We start from the raw sequence: 26,874 nt of genomic DNA on the forward strand, positions 1-26,874 counted from the left end.
CACTGCTGCCTCACAGCACCAGAGGCCCGAATTCCTGCCTTGGATGACTGTGTGGAATTTGCACATGTCCGTGTGCGTTTCTTCTGAGCACTCTGGTTTCCTCCCACACTCCAAAGATGTGCTTAGATTAGGTGGACTGACCATGATAAATTCCCCCTTTGTCAAGGGGAATTGGCAGGATAACTATGTGGGGTAAGGCCTGGGTGGGACTATTGTCAGTACAAGCTCGATTGATTTTATGATTTGGAGCTTAACAAATCGAGAAAATACTTCCAAGATACCTTGGCACTTGATAAAAAAACTCTACATTTTGCTTGGTTTTTATAAGTCTCTGCCTATCTGAAACTCTAAAACACAGGATTCAAAAACCTTGTCAGCCAAACATGTTGCTACTTAAGCAAATCAGTAGATTGATTGCTGCACAGAATTTAGAAGGGAGCAAACATTTTTAGATCAGTCACACCCCGAGAAAGCACAACTTCTGTCGCATGATCATTCAGCAACATTTTGAGTGCAGTTTGCAATACAGACTGTTCAATTTTTCCCCCAACTTAAAATACACGGCAACAATTATGAAGATATTAACAAGTTAGATATCACATTAAACTGCAATAGCTTTTGATTGTGAAAACAGCAGAGATAATCACAGTAATGGAAGGATTAAAACTGAAATGGAAATTCAATAATTTAATAGTTACGTTACACTATTGATGAAGCAATTACTTGGGAAGATTACTTCTTTGAAGCGGTTTGGACTAATGCTCATCTGGCATCAGCACCTGTTTAACTCATCTGTTTAAGTGCAATTTAATGAGCGCATGCTAGTGAAGTAATTCTGCAACTAAACCTTGGTTACAGTGCACCAAAAATACTAGGAAAAGTATCATTAGATTTACCGTGCAAAATATTTACTTTTTTTTTGCCGGAGAGACAAATCTTTTGTGCTGCGTTTTATCTAACTTATTTGGATTCTATTATGTGTTAACTTGTGTAGTCGTAGAGTCTGGTATATGTTAGGTTAATATGGGTTGGAGTACAGTACCACACACAGTGATAGAAGGTGGCACATAGAATCACAGAATTCCTGCAGCGCAGGAGGTGGCCATTCGGCCCATTGTGTCTGCACCAACCACAATCCCACCCAGGCCCTATTTCTATAACCCCTCATTCTTACCCTGCTAATCCCCCGACACTAGGGTTAATTTACCATGGCCAATGAACGTGACCCACACACCTCTGGACTGTGGGAGGAAACCCATGCAGACACAGACAGCGTTACCCTAGACAGTCACCCGAGGTCAGAATTCAACTCGGGTCCCTGGCTCTATGAGGCAGCAGTGCTAACCACTGTGCCACCGTGACCCAAAGCCAGGGTCAGTCTAGAGTTGGGTAAAGCCCTAGACTGAAGTCAGGTCCGTATTTGCACCCTCTACGTCTGTACAGAGCGTTGTTAATAGATACTTGCTGTTAAAATATTCTAGACCAGGAAAACTAATTCATGGTATCCAAAGCAGGATTGTGTCATGGTAACAGCAACATGATCAAAACCCTCATTCTCACAAGAATGTTGAGAAAAATGAGACCTTTAACAGTTACTACACTGAACCTAACCCCCAAATGAAGAAACAGATGCTGAAAAACTGAGCAGAAATTAAATTCAGAGAAAGCTCCAGAGATTGAAAGGCCTGGAAGCAAAGGATGGAAGTATTACTACAACAGAAGACTCCATTGCATCCTTCTTCAAAGTACAGTTGCAGCAAGCAGAGCTCGCAGCCTGCAAAGAGGAGATAACATTTTGAACTTCCAGGCCAGCTAGCCTGGTTGGTGGTTCAGTCGTGACATTTGAAACCAACCATTGCCAAACTTGATCCCAGACGCGAGTCTCAAATTTTGACTGATTATAAAAAAAAACATTAATAGTTGCTTTTGACAATTCCGGGTATCTCACAACCGTCCAAGTTCAGAATCAACAAGCCAACAGCTCTTTTCCAAGTGCCCCGACTCACAATGCAATACCATTGATTGAATGAAGTCGGTAGCCAGCCAAACTATAGCGTCATTTAGTCCCTTCTGTATTTTGCATTTTGAAAAGCCCAAAAACCGGCAAACGCAGGCAGATGCTTTGTTCAGTAATAAGCAGTGAAGATATCGTGGAAGTCTGTAAGAAGCCAACTCCACTGGGGTTCACCCATGACCCAAGTCAATCACACAACTGGAGAAGATTTTTAAGATAAGAGTTTTGCTTCAGGTCTAAAAAAGCAGAATAAGTTAGCAGAATAAGCTCTGACTGATGAATCATCTGCCAAATTTGATGATGTTTTGAAATCTTCTGACATCTATTTTAACTTCAGATCCAATAAAATACTGGAGAGCTAAATTTAATAAAAAAAAGTTCAGCTCCCTGGTGAACCTGTCGATTCTTTCATTTATGATCTCTATAGGATGGGAGAAGGATGTGAATATGGCAATTTAAAGTCTGAGCTTACCCAAGACAGAATCAAGGTGGGTGTTACAGATGATTCTCTCTCTGACCGCCGACTAGCTAAAGGTGATCAACAAGGGCCATCCAGTAAGCTAGACAGTCTGACTTACATGAACAACACATGATCATCCACAGCGGAGAGAACATTGCTTGGGGCAGAAACCCATCCTCGGTCCATCATATCAAACTACAAAAACGCTGGCACCACTCAAGTCAGGAAAAGCAGCCCCTGATGTGCCGAGGCAGAGTGACCTTGCCAGGGCTGTAGTGCAAAGTGCCCTTACAGGAAAGGCTTAAAAATATTTTTTTTTATTAGTCACAAGTAGGCTTACATTAACACTGCAGAGGTTACTGTGAAAATTTCCTAGTCACCACACTCCGGTGCCTGTTTGGGTGCACGGAGGGAGAATTTAGCATGGCCAATGCACCTAATCAGCACATCTTTCAGGCTGTGGGAGAAAACTGGAGCACCCAGAGGAAACCCACACAGACATGGAGAGAATGTGCAGACTCCGCACAGACAGTGACCCAAGCCAGGAATCGAACAGGGATCCCTGGTGCTGTGAGGCAGCAGTGCTAAATACTGTGCCACTGTGCTTCTACAGCAACTAAAAGGGACACTTTGGTAAGCTGTGCAAGTCAAAACCTCAGCACTGCACAGACATCCCAAACATCATCCACAAAACCGAGACCAAAGACCCAGAAGATGCACAGTCATTCTGCTGGGGAAATATCAGAGAATGCATTTCTGTGTATTGGAATGCTGCTATCCTCGTAAATGATCATCTAACAATTTTTTTTTTACATTTTTGGCCCTAGTCCTGTCAGATGAGGAACCACAGCTCCCAGGCCTTTGGATTCAACTGACAGACAGGACACTGTATGCCTCAGTCTCCTGGCCCTCGGTCCGATCCTGGAACCACTGAGGTATAGCGACTAATGATGTCTTTGAGCTGATGTATGTTGTCTGCAATCAGCCGCTCTCTTCTGAGCAGAAGCCCTGCATAGCCCTTAATCTTCTCCAGCCGACAGAGGATGTCAAGGCTACCACAGCTGTTAGCCAGCCAGCACAGCATGGTACTGAGTCTTCAAACACTGAACAATATTCAGATTTCAGCTGTGATCTCTATTCTGTGCACAGAGCAGATTTGTCCATCATCATTCCAGGTTCTGGACAGTCCCCAATGGCCAGACAAACTACCCCATACGAGTTTACCATCGCACCTCTGATGGAAATGGTACACCTTGGGGCACAATCAGATGCAACAGGAAGATTCTCCACTCTCTCCCTCGACAGGCTCCCTCCATTGCACAAAAGACTATGGATGGTGGTGCCCAAGCGCTAGTCTAACCTCAAAGTGGACCTGGTTGCTCAGCAACAATTCATTTTTTCTCCAAGGTTGTGTTTACTTTCATGTCGTAAATGCTCTAAGCACAAACATGCACAGTTTAATTGAAATCAAAAACCCTCATACATACAAACACCTTTAACGTGAATTTCGCTAGAGTTTCCGTCTACAAAAACACTAAATTATACTCACTTAAATCAATACCTTCTTTCTAATATTTAACAATACAATTATAAGTCACATAAAACCAACTCTGTTTCCTAACAGAAAGTGCCAGGAAGGTAAAGTCCTGTCTACCAGTTCCAGTTATTTTGGTGGATATTCAGGATCCAGCATCATTATTTGTAGAGCAGGGTACTGTGTGTCTTGCTCAATACTGATCAATCAAGCACTATCACCATAGGGTCACTGCTATGGGTGGCACAGTAGTTAGACTGCTGCTGATAGAGCCAACGACCCAGACTGAATTCCGGCTTTGGGTCACTGTCTGCCTGGCATTTCCACATGCTCCCTGCATCTGCACGAGTTTCCTCTGAGTGCTCCGGTTTCCTCCCATAGTCCAAAGATGTGCAGCTTAGGTTGATTGGCTAAGCTTTCCCTTTTGTGTCAGGGGGAACAACAGGGTAAATCCGTGGGGTTACAGCGATATGGCCTGGGTGGGATTCTGGGTGACACAGGCTCGATAGGCTGAATGGCCTGCTTCTGCACTGTAGGGATACTATGATACATGCAACTAAAATTACCTACAGCCCAACATTTCATAATTATTCACTTTTGGGCATTTTTGCAACAGGTTAAAATGCTACATAAGTGCTCTTTCATTTCCTCAGTAGAGTTGCCATTTTGCAACATGCAGGATTGGTTGAATTTTCTAGGAGATCTAATAAGGGAGCGCAGAAGGAGAACACAAGAAACAATGGAGAGAAAAGGCTGAAGCAGTTCTAACTTCCAACTAAAAAAAATGCACTGAAAATGCATGACTCATAAGACACAGTCAAAGGTATGCTAACCACAGCTTAGCAGGAAAAATAGCAAATTGAGAAAGCAGTCAACACGATACAAATCAAAGCAGCTGAAGGGATTCTAGAAGTGCATGAATAACCAGTACACCTAAATGGAATTAAACAGGGTCCCCTATGCATGATTTGGCTGCAAGCCAGTCAGAGCATTTGCTACACTCTTTAATTCTCTCAGTTCTGCTGAGTCCTTTTACCCTTCCTAGTCTCTGACAATCCATCTCCAAAAGACTCCTGTAAATGTAGCATTGATTGTCTACTCAATGTCTTAATTTTCTCCTTGGGTGTTCACATCCTCTCCCCCATCTTGTAGCTCAGTAAGGTTTTGTTTTAGGAAAAGCAACATTATATCCTTATCATAGCAATTATGACGCTTTGGAGACATTATTCTCAATTGTGACTAGCAACAGCAAACCAAAAGCTACTACATTGAAGGGAAAAGCAGATACTGTGGATAAGCTCTTACCACGTACATTAATAAATCTTCAGAATGTATTAAAGCTTAATAACTTTTACTTTTATACTTATTGATGGAATGTGCGTTTTGCTGGCTCAGCATTTATTGTCCATCCCTTAGGGCATTTAAGAGTCAACCAACATTGCGGGGAATCTGGAGTCAGATGTAGACCAGACCAGGTAAGGATGGCAGATTTCCTTCCCTAACAGGGCATTAGTGAACCAGACGGGTTTTTACAATTGACAATGGTTTCAAGGTCACCGTTAGACATTTAATTCCAGATTTTTATTGAATTCAAATTTCACCACATGCCATGGGATTTGAACCCAGATCACCCTAAGTCTCTGGATTACTGGCCCCTAGACAAAACCACTGTGCCACTGCCTTTCCTGCATATAATTCAAGAGTTTCCAATGCAGCAGGTAACCAAGTCCATTGCTTTGTCTTTTAGTAATATTGGGTAAAATTTCCTGGTCCCACCCACCACAAGAATTGTCACAAGATGGAAAATTTGAATGATCAAAAGTTCATTGACCTCAGGTGGGAATTTCTAGTCTTGTGGCTGATGTGACTGGAAAATCCTGCCCATTGTTGAATATAAATTCAATAGCCAATTTAAAACTAACAATAATCAAACACTCAGAATACAATATTGCATTTTTTGTACATGGCATCAAAACAAATACACACTTCTGCTTTTTTCATTCCTAAATGTTTCTCTGCCAAGCTTCAGTAGGACTGAAAAAAACAATTCTACATTGAGGGCGCCACAGTGGCACTACTGCCTCTCAGCCCCAGGGACAAGGGTTCGATTCCCGCCAAAATGGGTCACCGTCTATGTGAAATTTGCACATTCTCCCCAGTTGCGTGGGATTCCTCGAGGTGCTCTGGTTTCCTCCCACAGCCCAAAGATGTGCTGGTTAGGTGGATTGGTCACGCTAAATTCGCCTTTAGTGTCAAGGAGATTAACAAGGTAAATACATAGGGTTACAGGGATAGGACCTGGGCAGGATTGTGCTGGTGCAGGCTCAATGGGCTAAATGGCTCCTTCTGCACTGTTGATTCCATAATTCTATTCTATGATTCTATATTCAGATAATAAGGCTTCCTTACAAATTCTGAATATAATCTTCCATAAAATACAACTAAATTATGACTAGTACATACACATACAAGCACACATCAAAAGGCATGGTCAAATTACATGGTCACTTTGGCTTAAACATAGAATCTAGTTAGGTGAAAGTACCAGCAAAGATAAAAGGCAACATACGATCAAATAATAAGTATGATGGCTTGTTTTCCCTATGATATCTACTAGATACGTCAAAGAATTCATGTCTGTTTGACAACCACAAAATAAACTGGGGTTTAGTCAGTGAGCAGCTATCTTTTATTCATTCAATTCAAAAGGAGTTATGCCAATTTTGATGAGCATCATGAAGACTGAATTGAAAAGTTTCAGATCTCCTCCATCCAAAGGGAAAATGTAGAACTCAAAACCAGTGGGTCTCGACTGAGTTGTGTCTCTAAAAATGATCCTTGTTTTCCTTTTCAGATCTACAGCTGTGCGAAAGAAACCAATTTGAGAATAATACTTGTTCAAAGAGAACAAAGACTAGTACAGCACAGGAATAGGCCTTTCAGCCCAGCAAGTCTGCGTTGACACAGATGCTTCTCTAATCTAATACTTTCTTACTTCTACACGGTCCATATCCCTCTTTTCCCTGCCTATCCATGCATCTATTAAGATGCCTCTTGAGCATTGAATAGAATCTGCTTCCACCATCTCCTCCGGCCATATGTTCTAAGCGCTCACCGCCTTATATATGAAAAGCTTGCTCCTTACATCTCTTAAACTTCCTCCTTTCACTTTCAACCTATGCCCCGCAAGTAACTGACCCTTCGACCCTGGGAAAAAGACTGACTATTCACTCTATCCATGCCTATAATAAATCTTGCAAACATCTATCAGCACCCCCCACTTATAAGAACATAAGAAATAGGAGCAGGAGTAGGCCATCTCGCCCTTCGAGCCTGCCCCGCCATTCAATAAGATCATGGCTGATCTGAAGTGGCTCAGTTCCACTTTCCCACTTTCTCCCCATAACCCTTAATTCCATTGTCTACCAAAAACCTATCTACCCGTGTCTTAAATATATTTAGCGAGGCAGCCTCAACCACTTCAACGGGCAGAGAATTCCAGAGATTCACCACCCTTTGAGTGAAGAAGTTCCTCCTCAACTCCGATCTAAACTGCACCCCCCCCATCCTTCAACGCTCTAATGAATACAATCCAAGTTTGTATTTTATAAAAATTTACTTTCAGAATTTGTAAGGAAGCCTTATTTGCTGAATATAGAATTGTTCATATAACAGAAGACCAGCAGATTAGAGTTAAAGAACAAGATTTCCTCCCCTTCCATATCTATTCTGCAGGAAACTGCAGGGGAAAGTTGATGCTTTACCTCGATTCACTATTAATCTAAACTCTAAAGGGGAAGCTTACAGTACTTGAAACTACATCTTAACATCCAGTCTATAAGTCAGACAATTCTCAATTTTATCTCAGAACAAAATAAATATGCAAAAGAACTTAAACTTAAAAATGATTTTATTAAAATATGAAATTGGCTTTAATCATGCTGGGTTTTTTTCTTATTCTAGTGCAGGGAGATAATCCATCATTATGAAGTGCTCCGATAGTCATGGCACAAATCAATTCCTGCCTACCAGACTGCCTGGATTCACTAAATTTTGCCTATTGCTGCAACAGGTTCACAGCAGATGCCATCTCCCTGACCCTACACTCAACCCTGTAACACCTAAATAATAAAGACACCTATGTCAGATTCATATTCTGAGACTACAGTTCAGCCTTCAACACCATTATTCCTACAAGACTCACCTCCAAACTTTGTGGCCTGGGGCTCAGCCCCTCCCTTTGCAACAGGATCTTAGACTTTCTAATCCACAAACCGCAGTCAGTAAGGAGAGGCAATGCCTCCTCAACGTTCATCCTCAACACCGGTGCTCCGCAAGGCTGCGTCCTAAGCCCCTTACTATACTCATTATGCACCTTTGACTGTGTGGCCAAATTCCCCCCCAACTCAATTTTCAAGTTTGCTGATAACACTACCATTATGGGTCTGATCTCAAACAATGACAAGACACAACACAGGAAAGAGATAGAGAATCTGGTGAACTGGTGCAGTGACAATAATCTCTCCCCCAATGTCAACAAAACGAAGGAGACAGTCACTGACTTCAGGAAACATAGTGGAGGATATGCTCCTGTCTACATCAATGGGGACAAAGTAGAAATGGTTGCGAGCTTCAGGTTTTTAGGTGTACAGATCACCAACACCCTGTCCTGGACACCCCGTGCCAACACTATAGAGAAGAAAGCCCCCAATGCCTCTACTTTCTCAAGAGACTAAGGAAATTTGGCATGTCAGCTACAACTTTCACCAACTTCTACCGATGCATCATAGAAAGCATTCTTTCTGGTTGTATCACAGCTTACTACGGCTCCTGCTCTGTCCAAGACCACAAGAAACTACAAAAGACTGTAAATGCAGCCCAATCCATCACGCAAACCAGGCTCCCATCCATTGACACTGTCTACACTTCCCACTACCTCGGAAAAATAGCCAGTATAATGAAGGACCCCACGCACCCTGGTCATTCTCTCTTCCACCTTCTTCTGCTGGGGCAAGTTACAAAAGTCTGAGGATACGTACCAACTGACTCACAAACAGCTTCTTCCCTGCTGCCATCAGACCTTTGAACGGACCTACCTTGCATTAAATTGATTTTTCTCTGCACCCTAACTATGACCAACATTCTCGCTCTCTCCTTTTCTTCTCCACGTACGGTAGGGTCTGTCTGTATAGTGTGCAAGTAATACTTTTCGCTGTATACCAATATGTATTACAATAATAAAATCAAATCTGTGTTGGTACACATTTCCTCAGTTAATAATCAGCCACGCTGCAATTCAAAGAAATCTAAAGTTTACCTCAGTGCAGACCTTTTTGCTCAAATAGATTTTATAAAGTAGACACCAAAAAAAGTTTTATTTTCATCACTACTGCTGCATTAACAAATTCCTGTTTAAACTAGTTTGATTTGTTTCTGTAAATGAAATTGGGCCTTGTTCACTCAATTTCTAAGTGAAAAATTAACAGCTTTAATTTGAAAGTAGCATCAATCTGGTTAAGTGTATCTTCCAGTTTGCCTTTAAATAAAAATCAAATTCAATTATGCTGTACGTTGCATGATAACACTTATTCCTTGATGAAAAAATTTGGTATTTCGAGCAGAATAAAAATAAAGTACAACAGGTTTTCAAGTTGAGAGATTTATTTTATTTTCACACAATAATCATTTTCTAAAAAAAACTTCTCAAGACTGACCTGAATGAAGCATTTTAAATTCATTATGTAAATTGTTCAAGGAACATAATCACTAAATTCACACTCACACATTGAAGAAATACTCCAGTGTAGAATGGCAAAACCTTACTGAAACATACCTAATAATTGTGAATGCTTCATGTGCTCAAACTGGATATTCTGCTTTCAGATAAAGCATCAACCTGTACAGGTAAAACATATCCATGTGCAAAGCATTTTGTGTAGACCCAAAACATGAAAAAAAAAACTGGGCCAGAAATTACTCTGAAAATAAAAGAAGCTAACAGCACTCACCATTATTGGTACACAAATTAGACAGCAAATTCGGGCAAGCTTAAATGGATAGTTAAACATGAGAAGTACTCAGTCAACATAGCATTTTAGTGAAGGGTCTGCACCCTAGCTATGACTGTAACACTACATTCTGCACCCTTCTCTTTCCTTCTCCACTATGTACGATATGAATGGGATACTTTTTCTGTGTAGCGTGCAGAAAACAATATTTTTACTATATACCAATGCATGTGGAAATAAACAATGAAAGACTTATTTACTTGCCAAACCAACCCTCTAGCACAGAGTTATAAAGTGTGGAGCCTCATTCCTTTGGTTTTTAATACTTGAAGATTTAAAAAATACTTCTTCTTAAACTTTTTTTTTAACTCCTCTGAATCCAAGTTTACGTTTCTGATACTTAATTCACTTTGTGGAGCTAGTTCAACATTGAATTCACTATTCTAACTCACTTCCAATTCATTAACAATGGTCCAGATTTTGTGGTCATCAGCAATGGAACAACATTAATTTCACTTTTCCAGAGACTTTCCATAGGTTTTTTTTTTAAACCAGAGGTTGCAGTAATTGCAAATTCATTTTCGTGCAGCACGGGGATCTGAATAAGGCCGGCCACTGTGCAGTTCAACCAAACTAAAGAATTCTGAATCAACAGCAAAATCTAAACCAGAGAGAGCAATATTTAATTCAATGCCAAGTGATTTACAGAAAGCAAAACAGGGCAGGAAAGAAAGAGGAGAGCAAGAGAGATGGACATAAATGATAAAAGGAAAAAAAAAATCTCGTGAATGAGAAACCTATCCCCACGCTACTTGTTTATTGATGTAGCCTGAAGGCATCAGAGCAAAGCATATAATAAAGTTTAAGCATAACTGTTGTGTTGCTCTAAAAAGCACAGACTTTGATTATACTTTGAGCAGCTCTCCCATGATGCTCACAACTTGTCAGAAAATATCTTGATAATGGTAGGAAATGTTATTAGGAGTTTAGGGAAAGCGTTAGAACAATTAAGTGTAGTATCCATGGGACATGCATGCTAAATGTGCAAATATTTTACATATTTATTCATAGTATGTGGGTATGGCTGACAGCACACATTAGCCATCTTAATATTTGATATTTGCTGATGACTCCACAGTCTTCAGATACTGAAGCACTCTGTATCCGCATGAGTACGGCCTGAACAACATTCAGGCTTGGGCTAATAAATGGTAAGTAACATAAGTGCCAGGTAATGACCATCTCTAGCAAGAGGAAGTAACCATATTCTTTTGACATTCAATGACATTACCATTGCTGAATCTTCCACGATCATCACCCTGGAGATTACCATTGACCAGAAATTAAACTGGACTAGCCATATAAATGTTGTGAAGACAATAGTAGGTCAGTGGCTGGGATAACTCATCTCACAACTCTGCAAAGACTGCCACCATCTACAAAGGTATAAATCAGGAGTGTGATGGAATATTCTCCACTTGCCCGGATGAGCGTAGATCCACCCACGCTCAACAAGCTTGACACTTTCCAGGACAAAGGAACCTGCTTGATTAGCACCCTATCCACCACCTTAAACATTAATTCCCTTCACTACCAGCTCATAATGGCAGAGGTGTAGCATATACATTGCAATATTTCACCAAAGTTCCTTCAACAGACTGCACAGTGGCTATCACTGCTGCCTCATGGCACTCAGGTTCGATTCCTGGCTTGGGTCACCGTCTTTGTGGAATCTGCATGTTCTTCCCGTGTCTGTGTAGGTTTCTTCCGGGTGCTCCAGTTTCCTCCCGCAGTCCACAGATGTGCTGATTAGATGGGTTGGCCATGCTAAATTCTCCCTCAGTGTACCCGAACAGGCGCCGGAGTGTGGCAACAAGGGGATTTTCAAATACAAGTTGATTTGTGACAATAATAAACAAACTAAAATTCCAAACTCGTGATCTTGACCACCTAAAAGGGCAGACAGTCTGATCAGATCACCAACCCCTAAGTTTTCCCCAAGTCGCAGACCATCCTAACTAGGAAATATATCACCATTCCTCCACTGCCACTGGGTTACAATCTGAGAACTCGCTTCCTACAGCACTGTGTGCATCTGCATGCAGCAGATTTAGAGGGCAGCTCACCCATTACTTAAACAAGGCCAATTAGATAAACAATAAATACTGGTCTTACCAATAGTAACCAAATCTCATGGGTAAATATATAAACAATTGTGTATTTAACATTCACATTCCATAAATACCACAAACCATTAACAACATTTCCTACCATCATCAAAATATCCCCTGACAAATTTTGAGCATCATAAGAGAGCGATTAGAAATATAATCCAAGTTCTACAAAATGCGTGCTTCTATCAAGTGCAACATTTCAGTTATGCTTAATCTATGTTAATTACTTTGCTCTGACGCCTTGAGGCTTCATTAGTGAACAAATACTGGTTTAAGAAAATGTTATATTTTGTCTAAAATGGAATTGTCTGAAGGCTGGCAACTATATCCAGGAAATCCTGACAGCTTGAAAGAAATGCGAGATATTAAAACAGCCAGCTGCACACAAGGCTGTTTGGTTTCACTACCCCTCAATCAAACTAGACCTCAGATTATCCTTTTTAAACACCAGATTTTAGCCCCTCAAATCCTACCAGAATTTGCTGCCCTCCACACACCCCCCCCCCCCCCCCCTCCGCCCACACTCTAGATCTTTGGTCTCCTCAGTATTCTTCTACTCTGGATCTCCCTGCCCCAAACATCTGCACCCCAGGACTCTAAAAATTTGAGACACCATTTCCATTAATTCCAACATCTCGTTAGCTCTCCGCTCATACTGTGTTGGCACTTCATGATTATCACTTGGCCCCACTGTGCCCAAACTCAACAATCAAACTCTTCAATGTTAGCAGTTTCTCCGAAGTCTGAACCATCCCACCTCTCCCCCTCCCCCACCCCCTGGCAATGTGCTCAACAGATCTTCTCTTACTTCTCTCTCCAGCCCCTTCACCCCCCCACCCTGCCTCCTCCCCCCCACCTTGAAATAGACCATTCACTAGCTGATTTTCAGAATTCCAGATGTTCTTTCCCCCTCACTGTTCATAGAGCAAGACGCCTGCTCTCCACTGGTTCCACACTTCAAGCTCATGTGCCTCCTAGCTAGGTGCTCTATTTGCATCATGCTGATGCATTACGGTTTTAGTGCTTTAAACTCAATCAACTTCGGGAAGGAAGGATTGGCATGCATATGAGGAGCTATGGATAGAACTACAGTTACAGTAGTTACGCAATAATGTAAAGAGTGCGGAAGCCATTTATTAATGCCAGTCTTTCGATGATTGCATATAGCTGGAAAACAACAAAACTTGGTATCATTCATGTCTGGACAACCAGCAATCCCCAATGGATCATACAGAAAATATAGAACATCCCTTCTCCTCTCTCCCCCGCCCAATCAGGAACAGAAAAACCCCAGGCTCCTGATAGAATACTAGGCTCAGAAGAGAAAAATTAATGAATTCGCTTCAGAATGCTCATGGCAAAAGTTATAAAATTTGAACATTTCGGTGCGCCTAATAAAAGCTCATTTTGAATAGGGGAGAAACAAACGCCAATATAAAAATAGCAGAGAAATCAAATTTTAAAAATCTCTTTTGAGAGCATTGGTTAAATAATCCCTTGCAGATTCATAATAAATATGAGAGAATAAACAGAGGAAGAAATTTCATAAAACCCAATGAAATGAAAGAACATTTCAATGCGTCATGCATCTGTGAGATTTAGAGAAACTTGCTTGCTGGCAGTAGGGTCAGAGCAGACACTAACTTTGTACTGGAAATGGATCAATTGGTATAAGCTGTAACCTCAAGTGCCAAATCACCACCCAAGTGCTGCACAAAGGGATAATAACCTCAACAATTTTCTTGCCATCCCATTGAACAGACCTGCCTCCAATCCCTGGACTCTGCCAGAGTAAAGCTCACCGCCACTTTAGTATTTCCCTTCAGAATGTCCATTCAGTTATAAAAATAATCCCTCGCTATCCATGACCTTATTGTGAATAAGCAGGCATCCTTCCTGTGAATCAGAGTTGCTTCATGGGTGGTGACAGTATTTCTTACTGAAGCTTCTGCACCTGGCTACATTTTCTACCAAACTGTTGCTGCTTAGCATTTAATGTTGCAAACATGAGTTTTTAATCAGTATGGAAAATATCTGTCAGTCTAATCTGTTACAGTTTGGGTTGAATAATTTGCATGCATTCATTGGATAGATTTGTACATCTAAGTAACAGCACAGCACCACCTTCAGGAGAGGATGGGTAAAGTGGCCAATTTAAGTTATAAAACAGAATGTAAATTTCCCATTAGTAACTTCTTTCTTCCCCAATCTTATTCTCTGCCTTTAATAGGTATATTCTATCACAATTATTGTATATCATTAATCACAATTAACCAGCTGAATTACAATATTACATATAGGAGGTGGAACATAATATGGCTGAAGGCAGGTGCCAGTAGGTAACTCAAGAATATTTTAAATTTATTATATATATGTATTAATTGCACAACCATAACATTTATATTTTTACAAGCTGTGTTAACTCAAAGTTTCTCCTCCATATAATATCTTTAGATTCCAACATTAGGCTAGGCAGCAGATAACGTAGAGGATAGCTATAATCTACAGAATGGTATCGATGGGTTAGAACATCAGCGTCATAAGGATGTTTGCTGGTGATTGCACAATGCTCAACACCATTTGCGACTCCGCAGCTACTGAAACAGTCCATGTCCAAATGCAACAAGACTGGATAATTTCCAGAATTTGGCTGACAAGTGGTAAGTAACATTCTCACCACTTAAGTGCCAAGCAATGACCATCTCCAACAAGAGAGAATCTAACCCTCAACAGCTGACATTCAATGACATTACCATTGGTGAATTCACAAAATCACAGAATCATTGAAAAGTTACAGCACAGAAGGAGGCCATTCAGCCCATCTTGTCCATGCCAGCCCAAGGACACACAGATGCCCTTTCTAATCCCACCTTCCTGCACCCAGCCCTAGCACGATAGCTTGCGGACACAGGTACTTTTTAAAAAGAGCTTAGGGTCGCTGCCTCCACCACCAACTCGGGCAGCAAATTCCAGACCCCCACCATGCTTTGTGTAAGAAAGTATTTCCTCATGTCCCCTTTTGTTACCTGGTTCTAGAGTTCTCTACCAAGAGAAGTAATTTTGTATGCCTCTATCAAGGCACCCTCAGCCTTCTTTGTTCCAAGGAAAATAACCCCAATCTATCCTCCTATGTACACTTTTCTGACCCTGACAATATTCTTGTAAACCTCCTCTGCATTCTCTCCACAGCAATTATGTCCTTCCTGTAACGTGGTGACCAGAACTGCACACAATACTCCAGTTATGGCCTCACCAGTGTTTTATTCAATTCAAACATTATATCCTTGCTTTTATTTTCTATACCTCTGCCAATGAAGGGGAGCATTCCAAATGCCTTCTTTACAACCCTGAACTGCTGACTTTAGGGACTTGTGTACTTGTATGCCAAGATCTCTCACTTCATCTACACATCTGAGTATATTCCCATTTATTGTATTCCCTATAACTGTTTGACCTCCCTAAATGCATACTAAGCTCCAAATACATTGATTAATGTACAAAACACTCTGCCAGTATCTGTACAAGTGCCAGCTCATTCTCTATATTAAAATCCATTTGCCACTTTACCGCCCACTCCACTGATCCATCCATATTGTTTTGTAAATTATAGCTATCCTCTACACTCTCTACTACTTGGCCAATCTTTGCATCATCTGTAAATTTTCCAATTGTACCCCCCATGTTCACACCTTAATTTATCACACACACAACAGAAACAGCAAAGGTCCTAACATCGTACCCCGTGGAACACCACTTGAAACAACTTTCCATTTGTAAGGGCATCCAGTGACCACTACCCTTTGTTTCCTGTTATTAAGCCAAACCTTGACACAGTTTTGTTATGATAGTTAGAAGTCAAAATATGTTGTCCAACCCTGGACTCACAGGTAGGCCAGATAGAGTATTGGCAGATTTCTTTCCCCAAAGACTGGCAGTGAACCAGCTGGATCTTATGACAATCCGTCAGCTTCACAATGTTTACTGATAGCAGCTTTTTATTTCAGAATTCTCAACCTGCCACAATGAAACTTGAGTTTGTCTTTTCCGGATTATTAGGTTAGAAGCCTGTACTACAAACTTGTGTTAACAACTGTGACATTACTGCAGCTTTATGTTCCTACCCTTTTCAATATCTTGTCCTCAAGTTAAAATGATAAAAACAAAATATTGGACAAAAGATTTTTCAAAAATATTTCAAATAATTTAATTACTACTTCTTCCCCACCTTGTTATAAAAGCCATCTGGAACTAAGAATCTACTGATGACCATGAAACCATTGACGATTGTCAGAAAAACCCGTCTGGTTCATTAATGTCCTTCAGGGCAGGAAATCTTACTGGTCTGGCCTTCATATGAATCCAGAACCACAACAACGTGGTTGATTTTCTCAACTGTCTTTGGGCAACTAGGGATGGGCAATAAATGCTGGCCAGCCAGTGACACTCATGTCCCATGAATTCATTTTTTAAAAAGAGCTGGCCTCGTTAGTAACAGAATGTTGATTCCTGTTTGGGAGTTTTCACTCCTGATTTCAAGAGCTGCGGATTTGACACACACTTTCCAGGGCGACGTACATATACTGGATGGAAGGCTTCAGTTCTGGATTAGAGTGATTTCTTCCCCTTTCAGCTCGTCAGCCAATCTCCTAACTTTCCACGCAATTTAAGTTTGCATCAGATTGCATATCTGAATATTGTGAAGCATCCATCTCATCAATAGTCGCTGTCAGAAACAGAACATTTTATCATGCAGATAAGTGAGAAGGAATAATGATTTATGCGTCAGACAAAAGTCCTTGGAACTGGGATCTCTTGATTAATTACAGGTAACAAACAAATAGCTTCAGCTTTAAGCAACTCAGCAACGCAAAGTCTTCTATATAATTGTTTTGGAATACCAGAAGAAAATTTATGTTTTTACCTATTTCAAGTCAGTTTCAGTTGAAAATGCATTACGCGTGTATGTATATAGGTGCTTATGTTAATTTCAGTCTCACTTACACCTCCATAACATCATCCATCTGATCTTAACTCTGTTGCTGCTGAAACCCTCAGCCAGGTTTAGGCCAGGTTGGACCAGGCATTCCTTGCCAGCCTCCCACACTAACCCTCCATAAACATTAGAGCATCTAAACTCTGTTGTCCATGCCCTAACTTTAGGGCGGCACGGTGGCACAGTGGGTGGCACTGCTGCCTCACAGGGCCAGGGACCTGGGTTCAATTCCAGTCTCGGGTCACTGACTATGTGGAGTTTGCCTGTTCTCCCTGTGTCTGTGTGGGTTTCCTCTGGTTTCCTTCCACAGTCCAAAGATGTGCAGGTCAGGTTGATTGGTCATGCTAAATTAACTAGTGTCGGGGGATTAGCAGAGTAAAAATGAAGAGTTACAGGAATAGGGCCTGGACGGGATTATGGTTGGTGTAGACTCGATGGGCCAAATGGCTTCCTTCTGCACTGTAGGGATTCTATGAGACCATTCACTCATCGCCCATGCATTTGGTGAACCTACATTTGCTGCTGACGAAACAACACCTCCACTTTAAAATTCTCAGCCTTGTTTTCAAATGCCTCCATAGCTGCATGTCTGCTCTCACCCCAAAACTCTTAAGATATTTGTGCTCCTCTAATTCTGGTCTCTTGGACAATCCTGATTTCAGTTGCTCCATGGTGGGTGGCCATGCCTCGGCCCCAAGTTCAGGAGCACCTCTCTACCTCACATTCTTCGTTCAAGACTCTCCTTATAAGCCACCATTTTGACAATCTGTCCTAACAGCTTTCTTATGTGGCTTTGTGCCTAATTCTGTTTATGCCTCAGTGAATTGCTTTTGGATGTTTTATTACCTGTAAGGTGCTATACAAGTACAAGCTGTTGTTGATTCAGAAATGAATACAATTCATCAGTCCATAATAAATTAGGACAAAATTTTCACGTTTGCACAGTGTAATTATTCCAACACACTACAATTAGCAATCTATTATCTTAATTTGCAAAAATTACAAGATTTCCTGATTTACCATATAGCCATGAACCCAGACAGAATCCACTGAACACGTTTAATTTTGGCACTTCCTCCACACACCATAATGCATATGTTGCCCTTACAGGACAATAAACAGACGAATTCTGTGATTCAATTCAAATTTAAAGTAACAATTAAAAGGTAACCAGAAACTCTTGTTTCTCCCTCCACAGATGCTGCCTGAGCCGCCAAGTATTTCCACCATCATGTGTTTCATTTCAATTCTTGATTCAGCTGCTCCAAGCACAACTAACCAAGGATTTTTGACTCCCAAAAAACCTGTTGCTGCACGACATGGACAAAAAAAATAATAATTTTGGGATGGAAGAAAAATATCAAATCATGGATCTGAAAATGCGTACAGCTAAATCTATTCCTCAAAAATTCAACTTTGTTTAATTCTTACATTGTAACACACACTAAAGGGAAAGTATAGGTGGTACAGTGGTTAGCACTGCTGCCGCACGGCGCCAGGGACCTTGGGTTCGAATCCGGCCTCAGGTAACTGTGTGGAATTTGCACGTTATCCCTGTGTCAGCGTGGGTTTCCTCCGGGTGCTCCACTTTCCTCTCACTCCAAAGGCATGGGGGTTAAGTTGATTAACCAGGTTAAATTGTCCCTTAGTGCCACGGAAATTAGCAGGGGAAAATATAAGAGGTTAAGGGGATAGGACCAGGATGGGATTGCTGTCAGTGCAGGCTCGAAGGACTGAATGGCCTCTGTCTCCACTGTAGGGATTCTATGGTTCAATAACCAACTCGCCTTTGAACACCAAGATAAAGGCAAAATACCACGGATCCGGGAATCTGAAACAAGAACATAAAATCTGGAAAATCTCTGAGTCCGACACCTGGAATTTTCCAGCATTTTCTGTTTTTGTTGCCTTTGAACACTTTTCTCGTTACTGGATTTTTTGGTAATATCTCAAATTATCCATTAATATGTCGGCTGCACAAAATTAATTGCAGTTACTGCTCACTGGACCAAATTAAAAAAAATCACATGCATTGTTTACATCATAAATTGTTATGTATTCACCTACCAATACAGTGCCTAAAGAGCCATGAGGTAGGCTTGGTAACTTGAACACTGGGGAATTCTTAATTGTGGGTGTGCAATGTTCCACAGTCTAGTCTAAGACTGCACAACTGGGTCCCACACTGGGAGAAGCTAATCCCCTAGGGCTCATCTGACCCACACTTAAGAGGACAGCATGCGCCCCAAACCCCTACATACATTATAGACATTTATCATACAAACCATATTATCTGACGATGGAGAGCCACAATACACAGAGTCATAGAGGTTTACAGCATGGAAACAGGCCCTTTGGCCCAACTTGTCCATGCCATCCAGTTTTAACCACTAAGCAGTTCCCAATTGCCTGCATTTTGCCCATATCCCTCTATACCCATCTCACCCAGGTAACTATCTAAATGCTTTTTAAAAGACAAAAATTGTACCTGCCTCTACTATAACCTCTGGCAGCTCATTCCAGCACCTGTCCCTATAACCCTCAAGTGAACTACTTAGACTCCCTTCAGATTAAGAATAGCATGACACACACACACCTAGTTTGGACCACTTCATCTGCACATTTCATTGAAAAACTATTCTGATATAGAAAACGTGGCAAAGATTTCAACGAGGGAAAATTGCAATGCCATAAACCTTCATGGAGGCCAAACCTCAAATCAGATTCCAGTAAGGGGTATATATATATTTTCTTAAATTCGTCAGGATATAGAAGAATGTAGAATCCATAAGCTTCAAGTGGATTCAGAATCGATCAGAACAAAGACAAGAACTCTCACAAACTCCAACCCAGCCTGGCATGCAGATGCTATCTAACCTTATACTACATTGTTAGACACACATTGTGAACAGTTTTGCAGAGGGCACAAGTGATCAAGAGATCGAGTCGGTCTACATTAGAACGTATGAGCATTTGGAGCGTTGCGATCTGATTAGGGATACGCAACATGGCTTTGTTAGAGGGAGGTCTTGCCTTACGAATCTGGTGGAATTCTTTGAGGAGGTGACAAAAACGGTTGACGATGGGAGAGCCGTTGATGTCATCTATATGGATTTCAGTAAGGCGTTTGACAAAGTCCCTCACGGTAGGCTGGTAGAAAAGGTTAAGGCGCATGGGATACGAGGCCAGGTAGTTAGGTGGATTGAGAACTGGTTGGGAAATAGGAGACAGAGGGTAGTTGTGGAGGGTACCTTGTCGGGCTGGAGGCCAGTGACCAGTGGTGTGCCGCAGGGCTCGGTACTGGGACCTCTCCTCTTTGTAGTCTACATAAATGACTTAGAAGAGGGAGTAGGTGGTGTGATCAGCAAGTTTGCTGATGACACCAAGATGGCAGGGTTGGCGGGTACAGAACTGGATTGTCAGGTGATACAACAGGATATAGATAGGTTGGTGCAGTGGGCAGATAGGTGGCAGATGGCATTTAATCCTGACAAATGCGAGGTGATGCATTTTGGAAGGAATAATGCAGAGAGGAGCTATGTGATAAAAGGTAGGCCGATTAGGAGTATAGACGTACAGAGAGACCTGGGAGTGCAGGTCCACAAATCCATGAAGGTTGTGTCACAAGTGGAGAACGTTGTTAGGAAGGCTTATGGGATGTTAGCCTTTATAGGAAGGGGCTTAGAGTATAAAAGCTGCCGTCTAATGCTTCAGTTATACAGAACGTTGGTTAGACCGCATTTGGAGTACTGCGTCCAGTTCTGGTCACCTTATTACCGGAAGGACGTGGAGTCTCTGGAAAGGGTGCAGAGGAGGTTTACCAGGATGTTGCCTGGCATGGGGGGACTGGGTTACGAGGAGAGACTGAGGAGACTGGGGCTATTCTCCTTGGAAAGAAGGAGATTGAGAGGGGACATGATAGAGGTATATAAGATACTGAAGGGAATAGATAGAGTTAATAGTGAGAGACTGCTCCCTAGACTGGGTACGAACACAAGAGGTCATCACTTAAGGGTGAGGGGGGGGAGGTATAATTTGGAGGTAAGAGGAAGGTTCTTTACACAGAGAGTTGTGGGGGTCTGGAATGCGCTACCGAGTAGGGTGGTGGAGGCAGGCACGTTGGACTCGTTTAAGATGCAGTTAGATAGGCATATGAGTGAAACGGGAATGGAGGGATATGGTAGGGGCTATTAAATAGGGTTAAACCTCGGGAGACACCGGAAGGGCAGGCTGTATGATTAATATTTTTTGTCTTTATTCCACAGGTGGAGGTCCACCTCGTGTCAAGCGAGGGGCATGCACACGGCGGGTTGTGCGTGGGCTGCTCTTGGAAGTCCAGGAGTGGCCTAGTACTTCATGTCGGTGTGTGTGCTTGATCCTGGACCGATAGACGGGCTCCACAACAGCTCAGTGACTAGCACTGCTAGCTGTGCAGATACATGGATTTGGGCCTGTGTCTGTGGGAGTTTGCGCATTCTCCCTGTGGTTGCGTGGGTTTCCTCCGGGCGCTCCGGTTTCCTCCCACACCCCAAAGATGTGCTATTAGGCTGATTGGTTTCCACCAAATTGACACTATTTCTTCCCTGAATCTGACTGAGTAGGGTCCCATTCGTAGACATGCAGGGTAGAATAGGTGTAGGGCGATGTGGCGGCACGGGCTCGTTGGGCCGAAGGGCCTGTTTCCCGTGCTGGGTTGTTCTTTGTTCTTTGCTCTTTGTTATTGCTACTCAATCTAAATCATTGAATGATGGCTGCACTGATGCAAACAAGACAGTAAATGCTGAAGAGGAAAATGGGAGGGGTCAAAGGACAGGAATGACAGAGGCTTTACAATACTACGCTGCGCTCACTGCGGGGGTGGGGGGAAACAAACGTAACATAGAAAGTGGTTTCAAAGTTATATTAAAGATGGTTTGACACTGAAGCCTCATGAAAGTCATGAAAATATAGCATCAAAAAGACCACACTCAAGGGACAGGGGGTCTACAGTGAGAGGAATGAGCCTGAGAAAGACAGCATGAAAGCAGGAACAAGAGTACAATCATTGTGCGGTTGGAGACAAGGCCTGCTGGACTGTCAGAGGACTCCAGTAATTTGCTTCTCAGATTGCAAAAAGCGTTGTGCAGCAGTTCAATGTGCAAGCAGCCTTAATTGTCAACATGGAGAAATGTCAGGAGTTAGATTCCCCTAGTGCGTGGAGCTATCTTTTTAATCTTTAAACCAAAATGAATGTCACATTAAACAAGCAGGACTTCACAGGCCAACTTCAAATCAATGTTCTTTATTACACACCCACCGCATACATCTAATGGATTGATAGATTTCACAGGATCCCTATGGTGCAAAAGGAGGCCATTCAACCCAAGAAGTCTGCAACGACTCTCCAAAAGGGCATCTGACCCAGGCCCTATCCCATAGCCACACCTATTGACCCCCCACCCCCACTAATCTATACAACTTTGGACACTAAGGGGCAATTTAGAATGGTCAATCCACAAAACCCGCACATCCTTGAACTGAGAGGGGAAACAGGAGCACCTGAATGAATCCATGGCGACATGAGGAGAATATGCAAACCCCACACAGAAAGACAGACAGACACCCAAGGCCAGAATTGAACCCAGGTCCCTGGCGCTGTGAGGCAGCAGTGCTAACCACTGCACCATCTGTCAGCTTTTTTGCTATCAGGATTGAGCCTTGTGAAGCCCACTTCAATAAAGGCTATCAAAACCATCATTTTGTGGTATTGGCACATCAGTGTAGCGTCCATGACTGCTAGCAAAGCCATATTTAAAGAATGAGATTGGTGGTTTTGTTTCAAAACTGGTCCCCCACTGAACTCAACATGCTGTGCTAATTAAAAACAGCACCATGAAAGAAATACAAAGCATTGGGTGTGGATTCATGCCTACAACTCCTCACAGACAGGAAGTTCCATCCTCTCTACTATCACAGAGAAACAGAACAGCAAGCCTATGTTTTTCCACTGGAAAGGTGGAGAGGCAATGAAAACATCACTCAACTCCAGCCCACTCAATCTTGCAATCACTGATACCACAAAATGGTTTGCCCACTCCTGCACAAGCCAAAACTTTTAGTTTAATTTAACAGAATTAACAGGAAGGTGCAAACACTAAGAAATGCTGTGACAAAATGCCTTGGTAAATCACTTAGGAAAAACCCAATGAATTTTCACGGTAACTTCATTGCAGTGTTAATGTAAGCCTACCTGTGGAACTAATAAACAAACTTTAAATGTGTTATTTAAAATAAATGTTTTTACATGTGTTTACAATTACATTTTCAACTTAAACTGAGACTGAAGAAGCACGCATTATCAAATATTTTCCTTCGATGTTGACTGTCTCTATACATGCACAAGAAATGGCTATGTTCCTTGAAGTTTCCAGCAACGTGAACACCCAACATTTACACAAGAAAGGAATAAGATCACATCACTTATTTGCAATGCATGGATTCTCAGCAATCGCAAATCTAGCAACATTTCACAGAAGTTAACCAAAGAGGTAAAGAATAGCTGATTAGGATGATTACCACATTTCTTTTGTTGCATATTTACTTTGTTCGAGCCCAGAATGCTTTCAGCCCAAAAAGCAGCACTCTTGGGAAACACAATTGGCCAGTTATCTGCTTAACAAATTCAGCCCGCGAGATGACCTATTGGTTTTGTCTTGCTGAACAGCGAAGGATACCTTCAACTTGAACAGTTTTTCTTCATTTGCTCTGAGTACTTTCCTCCACAATTAACTATTCCCAAACAAAAGGGGCAGGGAAGTGAATGATCTGCCCTGACAACTAGCTGTCAAGAGGTACACAAGTAAAGCACAATTTGAAGTTTCCCTTCTGGAGTAAGGTCGTCAACTCAACTTGCCACTATTCAAGTCAGCTCAGAAAGTGGTGGGGAGAACTCCTAATGAGCGCTGTCAATCCAGCTTCCAGCAAACATCACATCATAAATGCTGTCAAAACAGACGTGTTTGGTTTTAAACCCAAGCAGCTAAGAAATAAGCTGTTTCCAGGGAAATAGCTGGACTTGAATCCCATGTTGTACAGAATGAGCTCATTATTTCTATACCTACTGAATTGTAGAATTCCTGGGGGTTGATAGGAAGTGCAGATTTCTAATCTCCAGAAAATTCTGACTATTTTCCTCCACTGCTACTTCTTGCTTTATTACTGTGCATCACATTTCCTGTCAAATGTTCGCACCACTGGACCAATGGCTTTCTCTGCAATCTGTTCCATGATTGAAGTAGATTTGTGGCTAGATGTTGCCATTGAAGTAAATGCTTACAAAGGCCTACTGCAAATTGATGATGTTAACAAACTACAAGTTAGTGGTGGCACAAAAAAAACGTTCAAAGCACCACGCCAAGAACTTTGCTTCCTTTAGCAGAAAAAATACAAATGTGTTCACAAAATTTATATGTTCAAATGGTTAAGGGATGTCTTACTTGGGTGTCAGTAACACATACAAATCAATTACTATTGTACAGATTCACGCAGTAGGACTGGAACTAGAATCTGGCACAGTCAATATGTATTCTGACGAAGGGGGAAGGTAGTACAAACAAATCCTGAGCTTCCTGTTTGATGAAGGAGATCGAGTTTCAGAAAAAGCACATCTCTGACAGATGTCAAGTAGATAATACAACCAAGAACCAGGCTGAAAATGGAAAATTCAGAAAGAACTGAAAAATCTAATAAGAGAAGCAAAAGGAGAGCATGAGAAGATTTTGGCAGCTAACAGAAGGGAACTTCTGTCTTCTGTAGGATTTAATAGTTTAATGGTCGTAAAAAGAATAGAGCCGATTAGGTACCAAAAAAAGGGAATTAATACATGGAGGAGGTCTGGACAAAGTAGATAGGGAGAATCTGTTTCTATTGATGGATGAACCAGGATGCACAGATTTAAGTTGAGGCTGCCTCGTTGAATATTTTTAAGGCAAAGATGGATAGATTTTAGGACAGTAAATGGTTATGGTGAGCGGGCGGGTAAGCAGGCCTGAGTCCATGAAAAGATCAGCCATGATTTTATTGGATGACTGAGCGAGCTCAAGGGGCCAAATGGCCTACTCTTGCTCCAAATTCTTATGTTCTTACAATTGGCAAAAGCAGCAATGACAACATGAGGTAAGACTCCTCAATGCAGCAAATGTTTAGGACCTGGAACACACAGCCTGAAAGTGTGGTGTAGGAAACGTTCAACTGAGGTCCTCAAAAGAGGATTGGATCATAACCTGAAAAGAACGTGCAGGGCCATGGGACGAAGGTGGGGAATGACATTAGATGAACTGCTCCTTTTGAGGGCCAGCATACTCGTGATGGGTCGAATTGCCTCCTCTGTTGCTGTAACTGTTTTACGATTCTGCTGAGCGACTACATAGATACAATCAAACTTAGAATATGATATGGTATAAAAATCAGCATTTGAGGTAAACAAATGGTGGAATACTTTGCCTGATGCAACACAAAAGAAAGCAATTTTAATTCTTCCTGCATTGAATATAGACAATAAATGTAAATTACTTAATTTCTCCATTTCTAATTAAAGCCACCACAGCAGAAATTTCTTCAACAAATAAATATTTCCATTAAAGCATCTACAAAGCCATAGCATGAAGCTTAACATTTAACAATTCACGGCATTGTAACAGAACTTAATTCATTTACCAAAAGAATAAAAGATTATTGCACGAATGAGCAATACAGATTAAATAAGCTTCATTACAGACTGTACTGAGGCGTGAAAAAAAGAAGAACCATTAATGAATCCATTTTTTTGCATTCAAAGCACAAGTGCCACTGAATCCAGATTTCAGTGCAATCAGTCAGCCCAAAAAGAGTAGAACATCAAAGAGCACAGTTTCATTTAAATACCGCACTCCAATGGGAATACATTGATATGAAGAGTGGTAACTGAACACAAACCTGACACTCCGTGAACTCTCTCCTTCGTACCTATGAAGTAAAAAAGCAAATAATTAGTCCAAAAGTAAAATATGCAAAGGGATTTTAAGAAGCTTTGCATTTAATTTGATGCTTTCAAAACTAACTACCAAAAAATGGTTTGAAGTAACGAATACCCCGAATCAGTTTAAAATCCAATTGCACTGTCACAAGATATTTTATTCAACATCATCATAATTGAGGAGATAGAACAAACAAAGTACAGCACAAGAATAGGCCCTTCAGCCCTCCAAGCCCTTGCTGATCATGATGCCCTAACTGAAATTAAAAAAACTTCTGTCCTTACTCGGACCACATCCCTCTATTCCCTTCTTAATCATGTACCCATTCAGATGCCTCTTAAATGTTGCAAACGTGCTTCCACCATCACCGCCGTCCGCGCTTTCCAGGAACCCGCCACCCTCTGCATGAAAAAATTCCCTCGCACATCTCCCTTAAACTTTTCCCCTCTTACCTTAAACCTGTCCCCCCCTTGTAATTGACATCTGCACCCTGGGAAAAAGCCTCTGACTATCTACCCTGTCTTTGCCTCTTATAATTGTGTAGGCCTCTTATCAGGTCTCCCCTCTGCCTCAGTCTTAGAACACAATTAACAATTAATCACAAATTAGCACTAACCATCAGAACGAAAGGCTAAATCCAAACCAAAGAATACCAAGTAAAAACTGTGCTTCAAATTTCATGTTTTAATTGAATAATT

General features: G+C 41.6%; 1 protein-coding gene across 2 annotated transcripts in view; it reads right to left on the bottom strand.

The window, feature by feature from the left end:
• Positions 1 to 26,874, bottom strand: part of iqsec1b (IQ motif and Sec7 domain ArfGEF 1b) — a 450,843-nt gene that overhangs the window by 313,729 nt on the left and 110,240 nt on the right. For both annotated transcript variants that reach the window (XM_080182200.1, XM_080182234.1), the window contains exon 2: positions 26,136 to 26,165. In XM_080182200.1, the coding sequence (XP_080038326.1) occupies positions 26,136 to 26,165 (30 nt within the window). The remainder of the gene's footprint in view (positions 1 to 26,135; positions 26,166 to 26,874) is intronic.

Source organism: Carcharhinus amblyrhynchos, chromosome 3, assembly GCF_965287045.1.
Source record: "Carcharhinus amblyrhynchos chromosome 3, sCarAmb.v2.hapA, whole genome shotgun sequence".
Taxonomy (NCBI): domain Eukaryota; kingdom Metazoa; phylum Chordata; class Chondrichthyes; order Carcharhiniformes; family Carcharhinidae; genus Carcharhinus; species Carcharhinus amblyrhynchos.